We start from the raw sequence: 22,549 nt of genomic DNA, 5'->3' as shown, positions 1-22,549 counted from the left end.
TGAACTCATTCATTTTTTTCCTGTGCAGCCTGGTATCTGGTATTTGGAAGGCACCACACAACCCCCCCCCCCCCCCACTTCCCCTCATTATGTCCTTATGTGCACATCTTGAGATTGCAGATGAAGTGCTTAATTTGCCCTAAAAAAACTCGCTCTGTGGAGCGGTCGATCATGCCATACCTTCCGCCGCGATGGACTGGCATAGACTCAGATGCATTGAGCAGCGCTACCGATGCCGAATGTGCAGCCTGGTATATGATGTGCAGAGCCCTGTGTATAATGTGCAGCCTGGTATATGATGCGCAGAGCACAGTGTATAATGTGCAGCCTGGTATATGATGTGCAGAGCCCTGTGTATAATGTACAGCCTGGTATATGATGTGATGTGCAGAGCCCGGTGTATAATGTCCAGCCTGGTATATGACGTGCAGAGCCCTGTGTATAATGTGCAGCCTGGTATATGATGTGCAGAGCCATATAATGTGCAGCCTGGTATATGATGTGCAGAGCCCTGTATATGATGTGCAGAGCCGGGTGTATAATGTGCAGCCTGGTATATGATGTGCAGAGCCCGGTGTATAATGTGCAGAGCCCTGTGTATAATGTGCAGCCTGGTATATGATGTGATGTGCAGAGCCCGGTGTATAATGTCCAGCCTGGTATATGATGTGCAGAGCCCGGTGTATAATGTGCAGCCTGGTATATGATGTGCAGAGCCCTGTGTATAATGTGCAGCCTGGTGTATGATGTGGCTTCTATAAGGGGTGTGGCTTATGAGAAGTGGGGATGGAAATGTGGAGGGGCGGGGTCTTGCGCCCCCCCCCCCCATCCTAAAACTTCACCAGCCGCTACTGGATTGCGTTTATTTTTTTGGCACCCAAATGCATTATTTTACATTTTTCTACATTAAACCTCATTTGCCGTGTAGTTGCCCAACCCTTTAATTTGTTCAAATCTTCTTGTAAGGTTTCCACATCCTGTGGAGAAATGGTTGCCCTGCTTAGCTTAGTATCATCCGCAAATACTGAGATTGAGCTGTTTATCCCATCCTCCAGGTCGTTTATGACAAAATTAAATAGGACTGGTCCCAGGACAGAACCCTGGGGAGCCCCACTTTCCACACGGGACCATTCTGAGTACTCCCCATTTATCATCATCCTCTGAATTCGCCCCTGTAGCTAGTTTTCAATCCATATACTCACCCTTTGGTCCTTGCCGACAGACCTTACTTTGTACAATAAACAATGTCATTTAGCCCAGGTTCACGCTGAGCTGCAGGAATGAAGCCATGGGAATTCAGTTGAACTCGAGCAATTTCACTCCCGCATGTTAGTCCCGATTTCGGCCGCGATTTCAGAGACATCTGTGCAGGCATTTAACAATATCTTGTGTCCTTAATAATTATGCAAAGATTTGACTATTGATTTTTTTTCCATAATAATTCCATAACGCGTGAGCAGTTGGTTTAAAGAGGAAGTAAACCCTGATGGGTTTACTTCCTCTTTCATTCCCTGCAAAGGTAAAGCATAATGGACTACTATGCATCGCATAGTAGTCCATTATGTGTAACTTACCTGACACAGGAGCCAGCGAAGTCACCGCTGTCCACTGTAGTCCGGCGCATCCATCTTCTCGGTGGGGTCTCGCTGCACCACCGCTGTCATTCGGCGAAGCCACGATGACGTCACTCCCGCGCATTCGCACGGGAGCCGACACGCGTGGCATCTTCGTCGTTGACGATGCCGCGCTCAGTGAGCCTGCGCGCCGCTGTCTATGGCGCACGCAGTGCCGTGTAGGTTTAGGAGATATTTTCTTGGACCTACAGGTCTAGGCTTACCTGTAGGTCAAAGTGTGTTGTAAGGGTTTACAACCACTTTAACTGGAGAAAATAAAACATAAAATGTGGACATCTGCACAAATTCCTACTAATGGGTGCAATAGCAATAATGAAACCTGTAAAAACACAAAAATAAACAAACAAAACTGGCTTTGTTCCTTGTGCATCATGTAATAATTATTAAAAGAAAAGATGGCAAATGTGGTTCAGCAGCGGTGGCTGTTTACCAAGAATATAACATTTGAATTCTGGAACTGTGGCATCCCAGCCCATACCTCCATAGTGGTATGGGCAACCAAACTCTGTCATTATGTATTGCTAGAATTCTTTCAAAGATCATTTTGGAGTGGATTTCATTATTAACTAGTGAATATGATAGATTGATTGTTAAAGGCACTATGGTGTTGATTTACTAAAGGCAAATAGAGATTAGCAAATGAGCAGAAGCTCTGTTGACTTCCATCATTCAATCACGTACAACCAAAAAAGCATTTTTTTTCTTTTTCTTGCATGTGATTGGGTATTCTTTGCAAAGTGACACTTCACCTCATTTACTAAGCTCTGGAGCAACTGCACTTGCAGAGTGCAACTACACTTTACAAAGTGCACAGTCAAGTTGCCTTTAGTAAATCAACTCCAATCTGTCCTTCTGGTCCTGCCTGTGAGCCAGGAAGCTCATCACTCAGGATTTGTAGTCTAACAAATCCTAAATAATCACACTGAAAATTGGATCAAAATCGCATCGCAGCAGTGTGAACCTCGACTCAAACATTTGGTGTTCGCCTGTTCGCCGAATGGCGAATAATTTGGGGTGTTTGCGGCAAATTCGAAAGCCGCAGCACACCCTTTAAAAGTCTATGTGAGCAAAAAAAAGTGCTAATTTTAAAGGCTTATATGCATGGTATTCTCATAAAGCCTGTTTGGGGACCTGGGGCCTGCCCCAGGGGACATGTATCAATGTAAAAAAAAAGTTTTAAAAATGTCTGTTTTTTCAGGAGCAGTAATTTTAATAATGCTTAAAGTGAAACAATAAAAGTGAAATATTACTTTAAATTTCATATCTGGGGGGGTGTCTATAGTATGCCCGTAAAGTGGTGCATGTTTCCCGTGTTTAGAACAGTCCGAGAGCAAAATTAAATTTCTAAAGGAAAAAAAAGTAATTTAAAAGTACTCACGGCTATAATGAATTGTCGATCCCAGTAACACACATAAAAGTTCATTGATAAAAATGCCATGGGATTCCCCCACAGGGGAACTCCAAACCAAAATTTAAAAAAAAAAATGCATGGGGGTCCCCCTCAAAATCCATACCAGACCCTTCAGGTCTGGTATGGATTTTAAGGGGAACCCTGTGCCAAAATGAAAAAAAAATGGCATGAGGTCCTCCCAAAAATCCATACCAGACCCTTATCCGAGCAAGCAACCTGGCAGGCCGCAGGAAAAGAGAGGGGGATGAGAAAGCGCCCCCCCTCCTGAACCGTACCAGGCCACATGCCCTCAACATGGGGAGAGTGCTTTGGTGTAGCCCCCCCAAAGCACCTTGTCCCCCTGTTGATGGGTAGAAGGGCCTCACCCCCACAACCCTTGCCCAGTGGTTGTGGGGGTCTGCGGGTGGGGGGGCTTATCGTAATCTGGAAGCCCCCTTTAACAAGGGGACCCCTAGATCCTGCTTCCCCCTGTGAAATGGTAACGGGGTACAAATGTACCCCTACCATTTCACAAAAAATGTGTGAAAATGGTAAAAAAAACACAAGACAGCTTGGGACAAGTCCTTTATTTAAAAAATAAAAAAATAAAACTGTCCCACGAAGTCTTCTTCTCTCATTCTGACAGACCGAAAAAGAAAAGAAAAAAGCTGCACGCCGCCTATGATCAGCTTCCATGAGAGGCACCTGCCGAAATGACCGGCCTCTCAGGTGACAGCTCTTTTATAACTGAGGGCGGGGCCACACAATGACATCACCGGGTGACCCCGCCCCATCTGATGCAGGGGACATCCCTATGGCTTTCCTGTAGTGTCAGAGGGGACAGGGTCACTCGATTGCATAACTGGGTGTCCCCGCCCCCCTCTGACACTACGGGGAAGCCAAAAAGATGTCCCGTGCATCAGTGGGGGGCGGGGTCACCTGGCAATGTCACTGTATGGCCCTGCCCTCAGTAATAAAAGAGCTGTCACCTGAGAGGCCGGTCCTTACGGTGGGTGCCTCAAATGGAGGCAGATCGTAGGTGGCGTGCGGCTTTTTTTTTCGGTCCATTGGAGCGAGAGAAGAAGAAAACTTCGTGGGACAGTTTTCTTTTTTCTTCTTTTAATAAAGGATTTGTCCCAAGCCGTGTCTTGTTTTTTTTACCATTTTCACAAATTTTTTGTGAAATGGAAGGGGTACATTTCACAGGATGGGCAGGATCTGGGGGTCCCCTTGTTAAAGGAGGCTTCCAGATTCTGATAAGCCCCCCGCCCACAGACCCCCACAACCACCGGGCAAGGGTTGTGGGGATGAGGCCCTTCTCCCCATCAACATGGGGACAAGGTGCTTTGGGGGGGCTACCCCAAAGCACCCTCCCCATGTTGAGGGCATGTGGCCTGGTATGGTTCAGGAAGGGGGGTGCGCTCTCGTCCCCCCTCTTTTCTTGTGGCCTGCCAGGTTGCGTGCTCGGATAAGGGTCTGGTGTGGCTTTTTGGGGGGACCCCACCCCTTTTTTTTATTTGACACGGGTTCCCCTTAATATCCATGCCAGATCTGAAGGGCCTGGTATGGAATTTTGGTTCGGGGTTCCCCTGTGGGAGAATCCCATGCCGTTTTTATCAATGATCAATGAATTTTCCTTTAGAGATGTCATTTTGCTCTCGGACTGTTGTAAACACGGGAAACATGCGTCACTTTACAGGCATACTATAGACACCCCCCCAGGTATGAAATTTAAAGGAATATTTCACTTTTATTGTTTCACTTTAAGCATTATTAAAATCACTGCTCCTGAAAAAACGGTCATTTTTAAAACTTTTTTTTGCATTGATACATGTCCCCTGAGGCAGGACCCAGGTCCCCAAACACTTTTTAAGACAATAACGTGCATATAAGCCTTGAAAAATCAAAAGTGCTCATTTTAGTGTTCGTGTCCCATAGACTTTAAAGGTGTTGGCGTGTTCGAACAAATTTTTTTCCTGTTCGCATGTTCTGCTGCAAACTGAACTAGGGGTGTTCGGCTCATCCCTACATGTGAAGAGACAACAGGTAATCTTAATCCTGAATGCAGAATCCACACCACAGGCCAATCAAATATGGAATTAATTTCCAGTGTCTGTGCAATCCTGATAGCCTCCATGCGGGTTCTGTGCAGAATCTTAACAGAGATTAGTGATGAATCCTACACCCATTTAACCATCTAAGGTAGTTTATTAGGGCTTAGTGATTAATCAATGACTATATATGCACATGTAGTACCCCATTGTGTAAAAGGGGTGTAGCACCCTCCTAGATAGGTGCTAGGATTAGTTAGATCTAGTGCTGGCTCACTGTGTTCAGTGTAGCGGTGTGTATATTTTGTCAGGTAAATTTAGATATGTTCACTATAACCAGGGCAGCTGTTTTTGATTAGTAATGTCTTTTCAATGTCTCAGCTGCTGCTAGTTTGACTGCCCCCTCTGCCTTCCAGAGAGCTGAAGAATTCTCTGGAACATAGGTGTGGTGCAATGCAAATAGCAGTATGAATATTTATACATCCCTGGCCAATCGCAGGGACTGGGGCCCGGAAGGCTGCCGGGAGGTTGTATAAATACGCTGAGCCACTGTGCTGCTGGGTCTTTTCCTGCAGAGGATCAGTCCAGCCTGGAGGGCTGCTGCCATGTGCTTGCTGCTTGTGAGGTCTCAGGTGGGTGACCCGAGGGCCTGGATGCTGAAGCTACAGAGAGCTGACTGAGGGGCTGTCTGCTAAAGATCTTGTCTGGTATCACTGGAGAAAGTTGTCACTTGGAATTTGGAAGGAGGAAACCAGCTTCCTCTGGACATTACTCTGGATTACAGACTGCTGTGAGAGATCTTAGAGACTTCTGGGCTGCTGCTACCCTTCTTGCTAGAGAGTCAGCTGCTCGTGTTTGACCAAAGGGGACATCGGCTGGTGTCCTGAGGAGCTTAGTCTAACTAATTCCTTGTGACATGACTCTGCTCTGGGTGCAATAAAGAAAGAAGGCTGCTTTTAACTGTTTCTACTACAAGCCAAGTACACAGTTTTTTCTACTGCAAAGACTTCTGCTTCAGCTTCTCAGAAAGAAATTCACTGTTCTCAACCTGTAGATAGTTCTCTTTTTGGTGTATCCGGCTTGGTTCTCTCAACCCTATCTCACTTAGGCTCCGTTTCCACTTGTGCAACGTGTCCTGCGACTTGGGACTGCATTGCACCCCATGATTTCCAATGAGTACCGTTTATATCTATGCGACTTCAAAGTACTGGTAGTCCCTGCACTACTTTGGTCTGACTTTAATGTAACCTGAGGTCTATAGACCTCAAGAATAAACAAGCATTGCTTCAAGTTGCATCAAAATCACGGCAAAAATTGCAGAAAAATCGTGCCACTTTCAGGTCGCAATAGTGGAGACCTAGGTTTACTCAAAAAATAAAAACAAAAATAACTCCTCTAGACTTGTAGACTTGTTATTGAGCCAAAGAGTGACTGTGATTGTTTGTCTGGCAGACTACTGGGGAAAGAACCTGGGCAAATATCCATGGGGGGGGGACTTGGGGTAGCGCTACAGGGGTATATAGGCACGCAATCTCAAAGATGTACCACGTAAGATGCAGGCTCCTTGTGGAAGGTGAACACTTGTGTGTTAAATTGTTTATTGGGTGGAGCAATGCAGGAGCTAAAAATGAGAAATAACTGTTTATTCCTTCTGATAGGTGGTGAAGGATTGTTAACATGGGCGTCCGCCGGTAGGGGCAAGGGGGGTCAAGTGCCCCCCCCGAAATCAGGGATCGGATCTAAAATTCAGCACAGTTCCATCACTATTGGGATGACACCATCAAGGTTCTGTCAAGCCCCCCTATCAGTGTAGTGTGACTGCGGGCTCTTTTCCCTGCTCAGTCCAGCAGAGAACTCGGCGGCGCTGTGAGAGGAAAAAGGCAAGCTGCGGGCTATCAGGTTTCCCCCGGTCACCCCCCCCTTTCTCCTGTCAGGGAGAAGAAACGAAGGCTCTCACCAGGTTCCCCGCCCAGCTTCCTGCCCACTCTGTTCCTTCCCTATTAGCCACGACTTAGGGCCAATCAAAGGAGACTAGGAGAGGAGAGCATCATGGGACATGTAGTCCCTAAGATTGGCGACCCCATTTTCCATAGGGAGGAGGCTACAGCTTGATCAAGAGAGAGATTGAGACGCTGCAGCCTGGAAAAAAGCTGAGGGAGAGAGTGCTACAGGACAAAGAATGAGGAGTGTGTTGGGCAGAAGCCAGAGAGAGCCACGCTGCCCAGTGCCACCAGAGAGAGAACTACACTGCCCCACGCCACCAGAAAGCCATGCTGTCCAACACCACCAGAGAGAGGTACGCTACCCAGCACCGCCAGAGAGAGAAGGACTGAGCCACTGCCAGGGTACAGACATGCTACACTACTGACCAGAGTCACTCCCAGGGAACCCACAGTGAGCAATCGTCCACCCGGAGGGATCACTGCTGTAGTTTCACTGGGTCTGGTAAGAGGGCCTGTCGGCCATTATGCACTACTTATCCTAGACTCTGCACTATGCCTGCAGCCTCTGACCATGATAAGGTGATAATGACATTGTCGAAAAGGGGCGGCCCATGGATGACCCTAAAATTATGCCCCCCCCCGAAAAAAGTTCTGCAGATGCCCATGATTGCTAAGTAGTTGTTTAACCACCAGCAAAAATTGTGTTTACTGATTACCATAGGTAAGTCAGGCCTGGAAAATAAAGATGGTGGGGTGGTTTGTATTTGATTTATGTGTTCTACATAGTTTTAAAAACATAATGCTAAATTGGTGATAAAATCTCTTGGGGAAGTGACTCTGTGCTGCAGCTGCTTTCACCACCGTTCAGCATCCATCCAGCCGAAGGAGTTGGCAGGACTTGAGAAACAGAAAGGGCTTGATGCAGGCTGCATTGAACTGTGGGAGATGTAGGCTGGGAAAGGACCGTCACTAATGGCAAATGTGAGTTCTAAATGGTTTTATGGCATTTTTGGGCAACAAATGGTGGAGCTCCCTACTCATGCATGCTGGGTACTTATGTGGTCATTGTTTGCAGAATCCGGTGGAAAAGCCAACAATTGATTCACAGATTGCCCAGCAGACTCCAGTAAGCCACACAGTGGCTTATATTGTGAACGCTTAACACTCCTGGGGGGTAAAGTCATCTGGTGAGTGCAATCTTATTACCAACACGGATAATATCACCTGGCACCACTGTCACTTGAAAGATTAACGTCACTTTATTCTATGGACTAATTCATTTTGAGCGCAAGCTATTATTGGATTAATTGTCATTGTTTGAAACAGTTGCATATTCTTCTTTGATTTGAAGATGTAACACACAGTCATATTTACTTATGTTTGAGTACAAGCTATTTTGGATTAATTGTCAATTGTCACTGTTCAAATTAGCCCGCATATTCATTTCTGGTTTGATTATGTAACACAAACTATTCACATTTGTGAACATATGCTGGTATAGTGTTTGGACACAGAGGGCTAAACATACCAGCCTCTTTGTATGCACAGAGTAACAGAAGGTCTTTATCCTCCACCATGACAGTTTATCTTCACACACCCCAGAGTGTGTAACACATTAGGGGATCACATTTTTTCATTTTTTTTGTTTTCATTTTATGCTTTTTTCACAACAGTTTTTTTTTTTTTTTTTTTTTCACAACAGAATATAGCACATATTTTTTTAACATATTACTCCCACTCATCTGTATAGCAGACAGAGGGTGTAACACACCAACACTTGTTTTAAGGCTAATTTAGCCAGCATAGAGGGTCTAACACACTAACATTTGGTACAATATACCATCCCTCACACCCCTCACTCTTTTTATTCCAATACCGGCAGAGGGTACAGCACAACACCCCATTGACCATAGTTTTCTGCTTTTTGCATTTTTTAATTAAAAAATAATTTCAGGTTTTGATCTTATTGGGAGAACCAATTTTTATTAACTTCTCACCACTTTTTATCTCAAGTAGGAATAGCGCCACACCTACACCTTTTCCAATCCATTTTTTTTTTTTAAAGGACTGTGCCATGAGAGAGAACGGGACAATGAACTTCAAATCCCAGAGAGAGCCCCTTAAGAGTAGGGGAGAGCGATCAGTTTTGCCATGCGAAAGAAGAAGAGAATTTACCGGAGAGAGGAGAACTGAAGGGTGCACATCTCTGCTTCTATGTGTGCATTCACCGGCTATAGACTGGGGACCAGAGGGTTCAGGATCAGAGTGCTACACTGAATACAGAGCCAATGTAAGGGAAATAACCAAAGGAGAACTGTCAATGCTGCCAGTACTAGAAATGGGTGCATCTGGCATATTCCTGTGTGCACTGGCGCAAGAAGGACGAATAGGCGTTCGCAAATGCGCAACGGCATTAATTGGCGCATGCGCCATTGGCGACCGCGCAATGGGGCACGCACTGCATGACAGATATGGCCACTCACTGGCCTATAAAAGACTGCTGCTGTGTTCATCAGATTTCTGGATTGTCATCAGCCTTCCTCTGTTCCAGAGTCTCTGTGCATGTTTCCTTGGATTGCCTGTTAATTGACCCGGTTTGCCCTTGACCTGTCTGATCTCCGCTCCTGGCTTCGACCCCTGGCTTGTTCTACCAACTTTGCTGCTGATTGATTACCTGTGTATGACCCGGCTTGCATTACCGACCTTGCTACTACTTACCTGCTCACTTGTGTATGATCTCGGCTTGTTGCTGTTCTTGCCACCTGCTTCTGCTACTGACTGATTTACTGTGTATGACCCCTGGCCTGTCCTTCACTACCGTTTCCTGTGTGCTCTGTTGCCAAGTACCTCTGGAGCTTCTGAGTTGCATCTGCATTACTGTACATCCGACCTGTCTCAGCATTCTTCAGGAAATCGACCCAGATCGTTAGTACACTGTTGGCAAACTATACTTCTTTGGGCACTGCACCTCCTGTATCATCTCCAGGGGAAGCCCTCTCAAGACCTTGGCCTCCGACCAGGTACATTACATGATAGCCATAAGGATTGCTGACAGCCAAGCAACCAGATGAAAGTTTGCTGTGTGGCTGGGACTGGTAAGTGGCTGCTTGTATTGTTTGATTTCAACACTGCTAGCAAACTGAGTAAGGAAGCAACTGTACTTATGTGTACCACCTTAAAGATGGGCCCCACAGATTAGCAGGCTAAAGATTGAGAGTCCGGTGCCAACTTTCTGCTAATTGTTTCACAGAGACCTTGCACTATATTACCCATAGCCAGAAGTACCTCTCTCAAGTAATATTTGAGTTTATATTCACAGAGTGCACTCTGTAGTAGTTATTGACTGTTATTACAGAGGAGCTGCTGGGGAATTATCTATGCTTATTGTTACTGTTCATTACTAATACTTTTCTTTGTTGGGCTTGTGCTTTAGTGGTTAAAGGTAACTCCGTTTGACATGCCACAATCTAATAATTACATTACTTAGTGTACTATGAGTGAAACATTTCTTGCATTTGCTCATTTGTGTATTTTTCTATTTGCTTTTAACCTGTGGCAATATACATACTTTTTTTACAATTAACCATTCTGGTAAATATTTCCGATACTATAACACAGTTGTGTACAGGATATACAGTATAAGTCAGTGTATGCAGAGGTATGTGCAGTGCAGCCGTCCTGCACCTAGCCAGGTATCAGGAGGGACAAAGCTATTTGGTCATGGTACAAGAACAGAGACCCCACTACATCCAGCTGTTCCTTCAGGGTAAGTGCTACAGAATATTAATAAGATGTGTGGGACAGAGAAGCCTCCAAGTCTTTTGGAGTAATGTATAATTTGTTTGTTGATTATCAATTGTTAACATTACAAATAAGCCATGGTATCTGACAATGAAGGTTGCTAAAGTCAGTCTGCAGCACAGAACCTGGAGAAGAACTTAGGGTAGAAAAGTCATCTGAATCTCATGTTAAAGTGTAACTATAGGCAAAACTTTTTGTTTTCATTTTGGATAGAGTAAGGGTCCCCTGTCAGTTGTTTTTTTTTTTTGCTAACTGTATCCCATTGGGGTAAATTTCTCTTCACTTCCTGCTCCATAGCCAAAATAGGAAGTGAAAGGAAAACTAGTATCACCAAAACTAGTGTCCTCATTGGAAGATTTCCCCTCTATTAGTTTTCTGATGTCAACACAAAATTTGGGATTTTCTTTTACTTTCGCTTTCGGTAGTAACATTAAGTTGTACAAATGGGGTGAATCTCCCTAATGCGGACACAGACAGTATAAAAGCTGACAGGTATTCTAATCCCTCTCCACTCTTTTCAAAACAAAACAAAAGTTTTGCCTTTAGTTACACTTTAATGGTGCCGTTTATGAGGGATATATATATTTACCCCCTTATTTAACTTTTTCCTAATTCTGGTTCTGATATATCAATATTAGTGTGAAGGGTCATAAACCAGCTGCGTGAAGGTTTGAAATTTTCTGCTTTTGCTATGGCTTGGCAGGTAGATGACAAAGCAGCAATAATCACATTTCAGATGGCCTCTGGCTCTGTCACGTAAACTAAGGTGCCAGGTTCTGCCAACATAAGCAAAGCTAAATGAGGGGGAAATATAAATCTTTCATAAGAAAGCCTGTATAATTGCAGGCGGCAGACTTTTTTTGCAAAATCCCATTGAAGACTTATTCTCTTTCAGTTTACTCATAGACTCAGAGACAGCATTGCTATCGCTGCTTCCAATTATAACCAGTGTGGAGAGTGTGTGTGTGTGTGGGGGGGGGGGGGGGGTTGTTATATTTTTCTTTCTTTTTTTTGAATTAAAGGTTTACAATCGTGCTAAGTCCCCCAGTATTGGCCGGTGTGGAATGACATGAGTACAACATGGGGTTGCTCTTGTTCTATAAACAATCTCTAGTGTCTCATCTTTGTATTACTCATTATCTCACTTGATTCGGAGTAGGTAACGCCTCCTGAGCCAAAACAGATCCCTCCCAATGTCCATCTGTCACTGCACAGGCTTTGGGTTTTTCTTCTTCCTCATATACAACATGCACTCCCTCTGCCAGGTTCTGTGGTTCAATTAAATATCTCCGGCCTTTTGTCAGGATGAGCCCACTGCAAAAGAAGAACAAGAATACCTTTAAAGAAAACAGTGCAGCGTTGTATGTACATTTAAAAATGTTACCAGCAGCTATACATATGTAGCGCCTACCCCGATCTTCCGGGAGCTCAAGGGTGACTACCAGGGCTAGGGATAGCTGACATACATTCTCAGGTTGCAGATTTGTGGGCATGGTGGGTGATGAACTAGAAAGAAGTTGGGCACTAGTGACTTTTATGCTTTAAACAGAGTGAGAAGTTTATTTCTCAGAAGAGGAAAATGTAGGAGAGAGGGGAATAGGGCACAGGACACCCTTAGTAACGATCATCAACAGGCACATTGGTAGACTCCTTAGACAAAAATAGGTGAGATAAGGCAGACAGCAGTACAGGAATAAGAGCCTTTAAGGTGAACCAGCACATCTGTACATTGTAGGACAGGCTGTCTCCTCTAGTAACTGAACTTTACCCACAGCTTCATGCACTGATTCCCAGCCACTTCATAGCCTCCTGCTCATGAAGGGTCCTCTCTCTGATGCTTCCTTAGAACTCCATTCCTCTAGAATCATTATCGGATCTTTGGCTGGCTTTTCTCCGCATAAACTCGAACACCCGGATAGGCCTAGCAGCCAGCAGCCTCATGAATAGGCCTCAGGCCTAGCAGCCAAGAGCTGTATATACACCATCCACCCAAGCCATAGCCCTGGGCAGGAAGAAATCCCCTGATCACCTGACTTCATTCCATTGAAAAACCTTTCCCAGCATGCCTAGCCTCAAATATGATTGGCTGAGAAAGGTATGTTTATCATAACCTGATCTTCACTGTAACTCACCACCCTAATGTCAAAGGCAACAGCAGCACCTACCGACAGAAGGGAAAAGTCACAACTTATGCCATGTATACACGACTGGTTTTGCCGTCGGAATAAACTCCGAAGGTTGTTCCAATGGAGTTCCGATGGAATTCCGCTGAAACTGTCTTGCGTACACATGATCACACCACAGTCCGATCGTTAAGAACACAGTGACGTACAACACGTACGACAGGAATAGAAAAAGGAAGTTCAATAGCCAGCAGCCAATAGCCTCCATCTCGTACTTGCTTCAGCACATGCGTTGTTTTTGGTCCGTCGGAACAGCATACAGACAAACGGTTTCCTGATAGGAATTGGTTCCGTTGAACCAATTGAATGTTGAATTGAAAACATGTTCTATTTCTAGGTCCGCCAGAATTTTCGTAAAAAAAAGTCTGGTGAGGCATACACATGATCGGAATATACGATGAAAAGATTCCGTCTGACTTTTTCTGTCGGACATTCCGCTCATATGTACGCGGCATGAAATTAACAGAAGTCATGCAGTCACTAAACACTACACAAAACGCTACCGTCCAGCACAATTAAATGTACCTTCAGCCCTATTCTAGGGTCAAGGGTGCTACACATACTTAAAGCATTTGAAAAAGTCTTTTTATTTTATTTTAGGCAAGCCAAGTTTTAGCGGGCATACATTTGGAGGCTGGAGTGTACATTCCTAAAAGCATAACAAAGGGCAAAACTTTTTTTTCGTTTTGGATAGAGTCAAGAGGGTTAGAACACTTGTCAGTTTTTTGCTGTCTGTGTCCCGGCAAGGAGATTCACCCTCTCAATTAGTTCTGTTTACCATTATCATTAAAAAATGTATTAAAAGAAATTCACACATTTTGGGTTGTCCCCAGAAAAATAATAGAAGGAAAACCTTCCAATGGGGACACTAGTTCTGAGTGACATGGGGTGCCTTAGAAATTCCCTTAATTTGCAGGGATTTCCGCCCACTTCCTGTTTGGCTATGGGACAGGAAGTGAAATCTCCAAAATGGGACACAGATGACAAAAAAATATTTGACAGGTGTTATAACCCACACTTGCTTTATCCAAAATGAAAAAAAAAGTTTTGCGTAAAGGATCACTTTAACCATTTGCCAACCAGCCGCCATCATTATATGGCGGCAGGTCAGCTGGTTCCCGCAAATCTCCGTACTAGTATGTTGGCTCCTTTAAGAGCCATAACCGGCAGAGGCACACACGCGCACCTGCGATCGTGGGCACGAGAGCAAGAATGGGGATTTTGTGTGCTTATTGCGATTTTTTTTTACCAAAAATTTTTTTTGGGGGGGGGGGGGGTATATTTATTATAGCAAAAACGAAAAAATATTGTTTTTTTTTTTTTTTTCATTGTCGCTCTTTTTTTGTTTATAGCTCAAAAAAACAATTAACTCTGTGGGGAAAAAAATGACGTAAATTTTGTTTGGGTACAGTGTCGCACGACCATGCAATTGTCAGTTAAAACAAAGCATTGCCGTATCGCAAAAAATGGCCTGGTCATTAAGGGGGGTAAATCCTTCCAGGGATGAAGTGGTTAAACTATACTTGGAAGCTCCATATAGTGTATATGTTATAACCAGAGTGCTCATACCTGCACGCATCACAAGCTCATAGTAAATACTGTGAGTATACGACTTGGTTGAGTGCACACAACACACCAATGTTCTATAAGAAATGATAATCCATGTAAACCTGAAATGGCTGATAACACATAACAGCAAGCTGCATAGTAAAGCTACATATAATATCAGATATCTTATTTTCTCTTCAAACATTGATACTTTTAATACTAACTTCATTGTCTTACCTTATCCCAGAGCAGGTGCTGATGATGGCCATTGACTGGTTTTCATTTTCCACATGGCCTTGATAGTAACAGTGATCCTGCACAATATGAACACAAACAGCTATAAAGTTCAGCCATATGTTATAAAAGATTTAACATCCTCCGGCAGGAAATTGAAATCCTCAACAATGCAGATAATTATATTTTGCTCATTGCCATAGAAAGGTGTTTGTTACAAAGATCGCACAGATACCTTAGGCAGTGACATTTTTGATGGTAGAAGACTTTCTCGTTTTAGTATATTATATTTCTTTCTCATGTAAATCTTCAGAGAAGAAATGACAAAATTATTTTAGTATATATTTATTATACAAGTTGTGTAGTTATGTAAGTATATTTTGTGATTTCCCTCCAGGCAGCACATGGATGCAGTCTGCCCATCTTCTGATACAGGCACTCTCTTGGCTTGTTCCGGCATAATACATAGCATACAAACAGAAATGACAAAAGACAAACTTTAAAATATGATTGCACTTGTACAAAGTAGTGGTGTAAAGGTGTTTTTAAGGATTGAAAGTCACCCAATTGGTGCCCTGCTGCCTCACTATTTGAGTAGCTGAGACATTGGTTTCCCTCATCTTTTGGGAACATGGCCTTAAGACGGAACTAAAGTTAATAATACCTACCTTCAATGTTCGGTGGTCCCACATTGGCAACCACTTCCAAGCTTCTTCCAGGCGCTGGACTAAAAGAATCCATGTAGAAGCCAGACACTGGGATGTACACAAGACATACTGTATGACTGGTTCAAGAGGCACGCTATCTACATGGGACTGTTCCAGCTGATTGAGCAGGTCTGCCGACACCGAATGATTTGTTCAATGTCAATAGGGGCAGAAGCCCGAGTGCAACCCATAACCTGGAACGTGTCAGCTCTACTAGAAGCACTAACACTGGGTCCATCTGAAGATGGCTATCCTCTGCTATGGCTACCTTCACTTGTCTTGATAGACCACTTCCCCAAGTTTGCAGTAGTCATGCTGACATACAGCCAGACAGTCAAGACTGCATTACATTCTGATCAGGGACTCTGCTTTACAAGTGAATTTGTCCAGGAGTAGTGCAGTTCACTGGGCATCAGAAAGACACTTACCTTCCCACACCACCCACATGGTAATGGGACATGCAAAAGATTGAACCCCACCCTGTTCCAGATGGTGAAGTACCTAGCCCAGAAAAAGTCATAGAAAAAATATCACTCCAGATGAGCTCTTTCCATGTAATTCCCTTCACCGTACAATCAGGTGCTGGTACGATCCGTGATCGTGGTACACTACATATGTAGAAAATGTAGGTTGACCGCATTCCAATCTAATGGAAAACTTGAACTTTATTAAATAAAATCCATTCACAGAGCAAGCACAGATCCCAAGTGTAGGATGACAGTAGTAGATGTTAACGCATTTCACGCAGGATGCGCTTAGTCACAACTAAGCTCTTCCTGTATGGATTTTATCCCATAAAGTTCATGTTTTCCGTTACATTGGAGTGTGGTCAATCTACTTTTTCTACATTTGTGGAATACCTAGCCCAGAGAAAGCAGAGGAGATGGATGGGCTCACTATTTGACTGGAGTGGTCTGAAATTACAAACATACAGTGCACTCAGCGACAGGTCACTCACCTTACCACATTATACTTGGTCTTGAGGGCTCTTTGGGGACCCACCGTCCTTTGGGGCATTGTCCAGAAGTCTCAAACTCTGCCACTACCAGAAAATCTATATTGGCTGGCCCCTGTCCCTTCATCATTGTCTCCCAGGCTTTCTGGAGAAGTTCCCAAAACCCCACAAAGCTGTTGAACCCATAAATCAACCAGCTCAGGTTCTTGGTCCTAAGAAAGTACCCCCTGATCCACTAGTTACTGATGTGCCTGACAAGCAGGAGCCCACCTAACCTCAAGTTTCTGAGGATGGTGGGACCGAGACTCAGCTCTTGAAATGTTCCCATAAGTTCCCAGAAGAACTTTGGGAATGCCCCTGACCATTTAACATAGTAAGACTTTGCCCAGACTGCCGACCTGTCAGGAACCTCAAGTTCAAGTGGGGGGGGGGGGAGTGTGGTGAAGTGTCCTTTTGCCTGCCTTCCTCAGCGGCAGGAGCAGGGTTGTTTAACTCTATTACGCACAATCTCTAGGACTCCCATCATCACATGGACTCCTGGGCACGCCCACAGAATATAAATTGTAGCTTTTCCAACCTTTCTTTACTCAGTGGGGCAGTGCATAATTGAGACCCCATGACTGAACTAGCTAGCTATGACCAGGTACAGTGCCCCCTATGTCAGAATCTGTGTGCGGGCACCAAAGAACATAAGAGCATGCAGTACTAACATAAGCCCCAGTCACATTAGTGGATATTGTCAAGACAGATCATGGGTTTGATATCACTTTAAGTGGAATGGCACTGCTCACAGCCATACTTGCATAAAGTCTGCTGATTAATCTTGTTGTCAACTGGCCAATGTTGTCTCCAACTGGCTCCCTAGCAGGAGAAAGATTGTATTCCTTTCCAGGGCACAGCACGATTTTGCCTAAAAGTAAAACTTTTTTTTTTTTTTTTTATAGAGTAAGGGAGGGTTATACATCCTTGTCAGTTTTTTTCCGCCTGTGTAGGGAAGATTTCCCTTCACTTCCTGTCCCACAACCACAACAGGAAGTGAGAGAAAATCCTTCTAAAGTGACAGATTCCCTGATTGCCACCAGGGTCACCGGAACTGATGTCCCCATTGGAAGATTTCCTCTCTATTTCTGTTCTGGTGACAATCCAAAATTATAGTAAAAATAGTAAATAAAACAAATAGAGAGGGTGAATCGCACAAACTGGGACACAGACAGCAATAATAACAAGTTTCCTAAAACGTAAAAAAAAGTTTTGCCTTTAGCTACACTTTAACCTCTTAAGGACCACCCCACGTACATATACTGCGGCAGGGCGGTGCTTAAGTGTGAAATGCCCTACATGTACCTGATTTATTTCAAGGGCTCTGGGGCAGGCACAGCGGGAGTCAATCAGCGGGTCCGGGCGGCTGTGATGGAAGCTGGGACCCACTGATCATTCACAGGAGATGCACACCGCCATTCCGTGAGGAAGGAAAATTAAGATCTTGTGTTTCTACTAAGCAGAAACATGGATCTATATTTTCCTCCAGTCACAGCATTTTCCCAACAGTTAGAAAGCACCCTAGGAGCACATTTAACTCTTTGATTGCCCCTGATGTTAACCCATTCCCAACCAGCGTCATTTATACAGTGACAGTGCATTTTTTTAGCACTGATCCCTGTATTGGTGTCACCGGTCCCCAAAAAGTCACTTAGTGTCAGATTTATCCACCGCAATGTCGGACATTGGGATTGAGATTTTTCGGATTTTTGGGGATTTTATTCGGATTTTTTTTACCAAAAACATGTAGCAGAAAACATATTGGCCTAAATTGAAGAAAAAAATTGATGTTTTAAATTTGTTTATTGGACGTGTTTCATAGCAGGAAGTAAAAAATATTGTTTTGATTTTTTTCAAAATTGTTGGACTTTTTCTAGTTATAGCGCAAAAAATAAAAACTGCAGAGGTGATTAAATGTACCACCAAAAGAAAGCTCTATTTGTGGGGGAAAAAAGGAAATTTTTTTGGGGTACGGTGTCACGCGATCACACAAATGTCAGTTGAAGCAACACAGTGCAGTCGCAAAAAATTTCCTAGTCAGGAAGGGGGTAAAACCTTCCGGGGGGGCTGAAGTGATTAATTATCAGTTCATTTTCACATAGTTTGTTTGCCAGCAACCGTTTCCCTCTACCATATCATTATGCTGTATCGCCACTTAGTGGGCAAATGTAAGAATTGTTGCTGGCATTTCTGTTACTGTGTTTGGATACCTACAGTATCTCACAAAAGTAAGTACACCCCTCACATTTTTGTAAATATTTCATTATATCTTTTCCTGTGACAACACTGAAGAAATGTCACTTTGCTACAATGTAAATTAGTGAGTGTACAGCTTGTATAACAGTGTAAATTTGCTGTCCCCTCAAAATAACTCAACACACAGCCATTAATGTCTAATCCTCTGGCAACAAAAGTGAGTACAACCCTAAGAGCCGGTTCACACAGCGGGCAATGCGAGGCGACACGACTCGCCTCGCCTCGCTCTCGCAAGTCGCCCCCGTTCTGTACAATGGAACCGTTCTGAGAGGAGCGACTCGAGTCGCTCCGACTCAGAAAAAAGGTTCCTGTACTACTTTTGGGCGTCCTCGGGGCGACTTGCATTGACTTCTATACAGAAGTCATTTGCAAGTCGCCGCCGAGGCCGCTGCAGGTCGCGGCGAGGCAAGTCGGAGTCGCCTCGCCTCACCTGCAGTGTGAACCGGCCCTAAGTGAAAATGTCCAAATTGGGCCCAAAGTGTCAATATTTTGTGTTGTCACCATTATTTTCCAGCACTGCCTTAACCCTCTTGGGCGTGGAGTTGACCAGAGCTTCTCAGGTTGCCACTGGACTCCTCTTCCATTCCTCCATGACGGAGCTGGTGGTTGTTATTGACCTTGCGCTCCTCCACCTTTAGTTTGAGGTATCTGGTATTTACAATATATAACCCTCAGTTTTAGGGTTAGTTCACCTTTTCAGAAAATGTGAAAAGTTAAATTAACACTGTATAGCCTCCTTACTCCCCCAGTCCCTGCTGTACTTGCTGCTGTGGGTGATGAGCTGTTAGCGCCCACACAACCGCTCCTCTCTGCGGTGCTTCTGGGACAGATCAGAGCAATTTTCTGTGCAGGAACTGAGCAGTCATAATCGCTCTGATCTGTTCTGGAAACTCTGCAGAAAGAAGAGGGAGAAGGGCAGGGATTTGAAATCCCCACGCCAATGCACTGGCTACATGGACACTGATTCTTCATCACCATACCTCTCAACTTTTTGAGATGGGAATGAGGGACACCTATCAGCAAAAGTATGCAGGCATAGGACACACCCCTTGCCATGCCCCCTTATAGGAGCATTGTACAAAAAAAACAAGATTGGTTAAACACATAAGTGCTTTTTTTACCACTACTATTCCTTTATATTGGCTTTTGGAATTTACAAATGCAGTAATTTAGAAATCAGATGCAAGGTTTAGCGATGGAAAACACTTTTTGATAGATAAAAAGTGCATTTTATATACATCTATATAGATCAGACCAAAATGAGGGACAAATGAGGAGGAATGAGGGATGGAGGGACATTGCTACAAATCAGGGACAATCTGAAACTATATAATGAAAAAATATCCATGCTTAGGAAAGTGAACTGCAGCCTCCCTTAAAAACCACACCAAAGTGAAGCAAAGAATAATATACAAATCAACAAAGGGATAGTGGCGCTGTTCCAAAGTAATAATAATAAAAGATGCACCGTATACTCAAACAATGTATATATCCTACCCACACCTCTAAAAAAGTATGTATATAAAGAATATCACTATAAATAAAGTGGAGGTATCAAAGAGATAATAACGTGCATCAGATATATAAAAAGTGTAATGGCGGGGGCGTGGCTAAGGAATGGCCGAGTGAGGCAGCTTTTCTCTGGAGCTCCCGGACCACGGCCTCATGGCCCGGCGATCACAGGCATTCCCACCAGTATGAGCTCATCTAAGAAACACCGGACACGGGGAGCGACACGAGGGACCCCTCACAGCAAGTCTGCCGGTTCGTTCCGCCGCTATTTCGGGCGCAACGAAGGATCTCCGCCGGGCGCGACTGTGGCGTCTCCACGAGGCACCTTACAGGCCTCACTGCAGCGGACACGAGCGGCGTCCTCCAGCTCACTCCAGCCCGCCGAAGAGACACCTCCAGTGTACTGTATGGCGGACGCGGAGCAGGGAGAAGAGGTGATGTCTACCCCAGTGGCTTCTACACCCTCCATACTTGACCAGGACATTAGGGAAATGCTCCAGGCCCTCCCAACGCAATCGGCGATAGAAGCATTGATTCTGCGCCTGGAGGAAACACACAGGAGGGACATCCAGGAGGTCCGGGGGGAGGTCTCCAGCATAGCGGAGCGAGTGTCCACAGGGGAGACATCCCTGACATCCTTGGAGGCCAGAGTTTCTGCGCTGGAGCAGTCACGGGACCACCACTGGGCTACCGCCATCTCCCTCCAACTACACATGGAAGACCCGGAAGACCGGAGCCGCCGCAACAACCTGCGGCTCCGGGGGGTCCCGGAGGCGGCGGGACCGGAGGATGTAGGCGAGGTGGTCAGGGGCATTTTCCGCACGGTGCTCGGTGATCCAGAGGTGGTGGTGGCCTTGGACAGGGCGCACAGAGCCCTCGGCCCAAAACCAACTGACCCGGACAGACCACGGGACATTGTGTGCAGGCTACACCGCTACACGCAAAAGGAATCTATCCTGAGACACGCCTGGGAGCACAGTGATGTGGAGGTGAATGGTGCGAGCATCCGTATCCTGCAGGACCTGTCCCGCTCTACGCTGTGACGGAGGGCCCTCCTCAGACCGCTCCTGGACCTGGCCAGGCAGCTCGGCAGTACGTATCGCTGGGGTTATCCCCTGTCAATCACATTCCGCAAGGAAGTTGGAAGCTTCACCCTACAGACTGCCGCCGATCTGCCGGCACTCTTTCGGTTCCTGGGTGCGGAGCCTATCCCAGTTCCGGACTGGCTACAGCTGCTTCCGCGGCAGCTGGGTAGATCAGGCGCATCGGCCAACCGGGGCCCCCTGCCCCCCCGCCAGAAACGAGGCCGACGGCGGCACCGATCTGCATGAGGAGGCGCTCCACGTGAGTAGGCCATGGGCCACCCTCTCCAGACACTCATCCCACTCCCATATGGCAGGAATAGCACTGGCATAGGTGGTAGGAGCACTCTGCACCAGTATTGTTTGTGCCCTTGACTCCTTCACTAACAAGCCCTCCCATGGGAAACCCCTCTGCCCCCTTGCCAGTAGATCACCCCATCACTTGTATGGAGTTCCCCCCAGAGACGCACCATGGCCACGCTGGATCGAGCCGGTGACACGGGCTCATAGCCATGTTTCCAGACAGGACTCATTTTTGTTTCTGTTTTTTTTTTTTAAGACCCGGCATCCCGGCCAGAACGAACAGACCCGTGGTGTCATGGGTTTACCATGGCTGAATGTCACCATTGCCACCCATCCCGGGCAGGTATGCTCTTCAATGACTCTACGGCCCTTCTTTTTCTTGAGCCACGGTGCGGAGGAGCACATTGCCGGCCCTGACTATATTTTTGCTGGGGGAGATCTGGATGGGACATCCTGACTCAGGTCAACAATCCTCAGGTCCGACAGCAGGTCCACTATCTGCAGGAACATTTTACACCCCAGTACAGAGGGAGCAGCTGGGACTTCCACCCCTGGGGACATGTTATATGACACATAGCAAGCAGATTGCTTGGGGGGAGGAGCCCGGGGGTTTGCATTAACCTGCTACCTTCTTGCACTAGGGGAGGTGGGGGGAACCACGGGTCTGCCAGAGAGCCTTTGAAGGCCTTTACGCCTGATTGAGCACTTGACCTGACAGTATTGGGGAGGGGGGTTCTCCTTTAAACTGATCTATGCCTCCGCACCGGGGCATGTGTTTTGGAGAATGTGGGATTGCCGGGTGGAGCTGGTGGTCGCATCGGGACACGAACCCCACTAGTTCTAGAGTTCGGTAAAGGGCACTGGTGTCCCTCTGCGGTTTCCGCTTCCGCTTCCGCGTGGCGGTCCCTCAT

The 22,549-nt window shown here is 45.5% G+C and overlaps 2 protein-coding genes across 4 annotated transcripts in view; one reads left to right on the top strand and one right to left on the bottom strand.

The window, feature by feature from the left end:
* Positions 1 to 12,815, bottom strand: part of LOC143960808 (zinc metalloproteinase-disintegrin-like berythractivase) — a 103,034-nt gene extending 90,219 nt beyond the window's left edge. The window contains exons 1-2 of the mRNA XM_077469725.1: positions 12,592 to 12,815; positions 11,965 to 12,133 (exon numbers count right to left, since the gene is read on the bottom strand). Of these exons, the coding sequence (XP_077325851.1) occupies positions 11,965 to 12,133; positions 12,592 to 12,599 (177 nt within the window). The 5' untranslated portion in view covers positions 12,600 to 12,815. The remainder of the gene's footprint in view (positions 1 to 11,964; positions 12,134 to 12,591) is intronic.
* The window catches only part of LOC143960809 (zinc metalloproteinase-disintegrin-like VAP1), a 295,153-nt gene that overhangs the window by 210,741 nt on the left and 61,863 nt on the right, over positions 1 to 22,549 (top strand). The gene's annotated exons all lie outside the window — the stretch shown is intronic.

This window comes from Lithobates pipiens, unplaced genomic scaffold (genome assembly GCF_037356315.1).
Source record: "Lithobates pipiens isolate NorthernLeopardFrog02 unplaced genomic scaffold, aLitPip1_a1.2 Scaffold_8, whole genome shotgun sequence".
Lineage (NCBI taxonomy): Eukaryota > Metazoa > Chordata > Amphibia > Anura > Ranidae > Lithobates > Lithobates pipiens.
The sequence above is the reverse complement of the archived record's forward strand: the minus strand, read 5'-3'. Positions and strand labels throughout refer to the sequence as shown.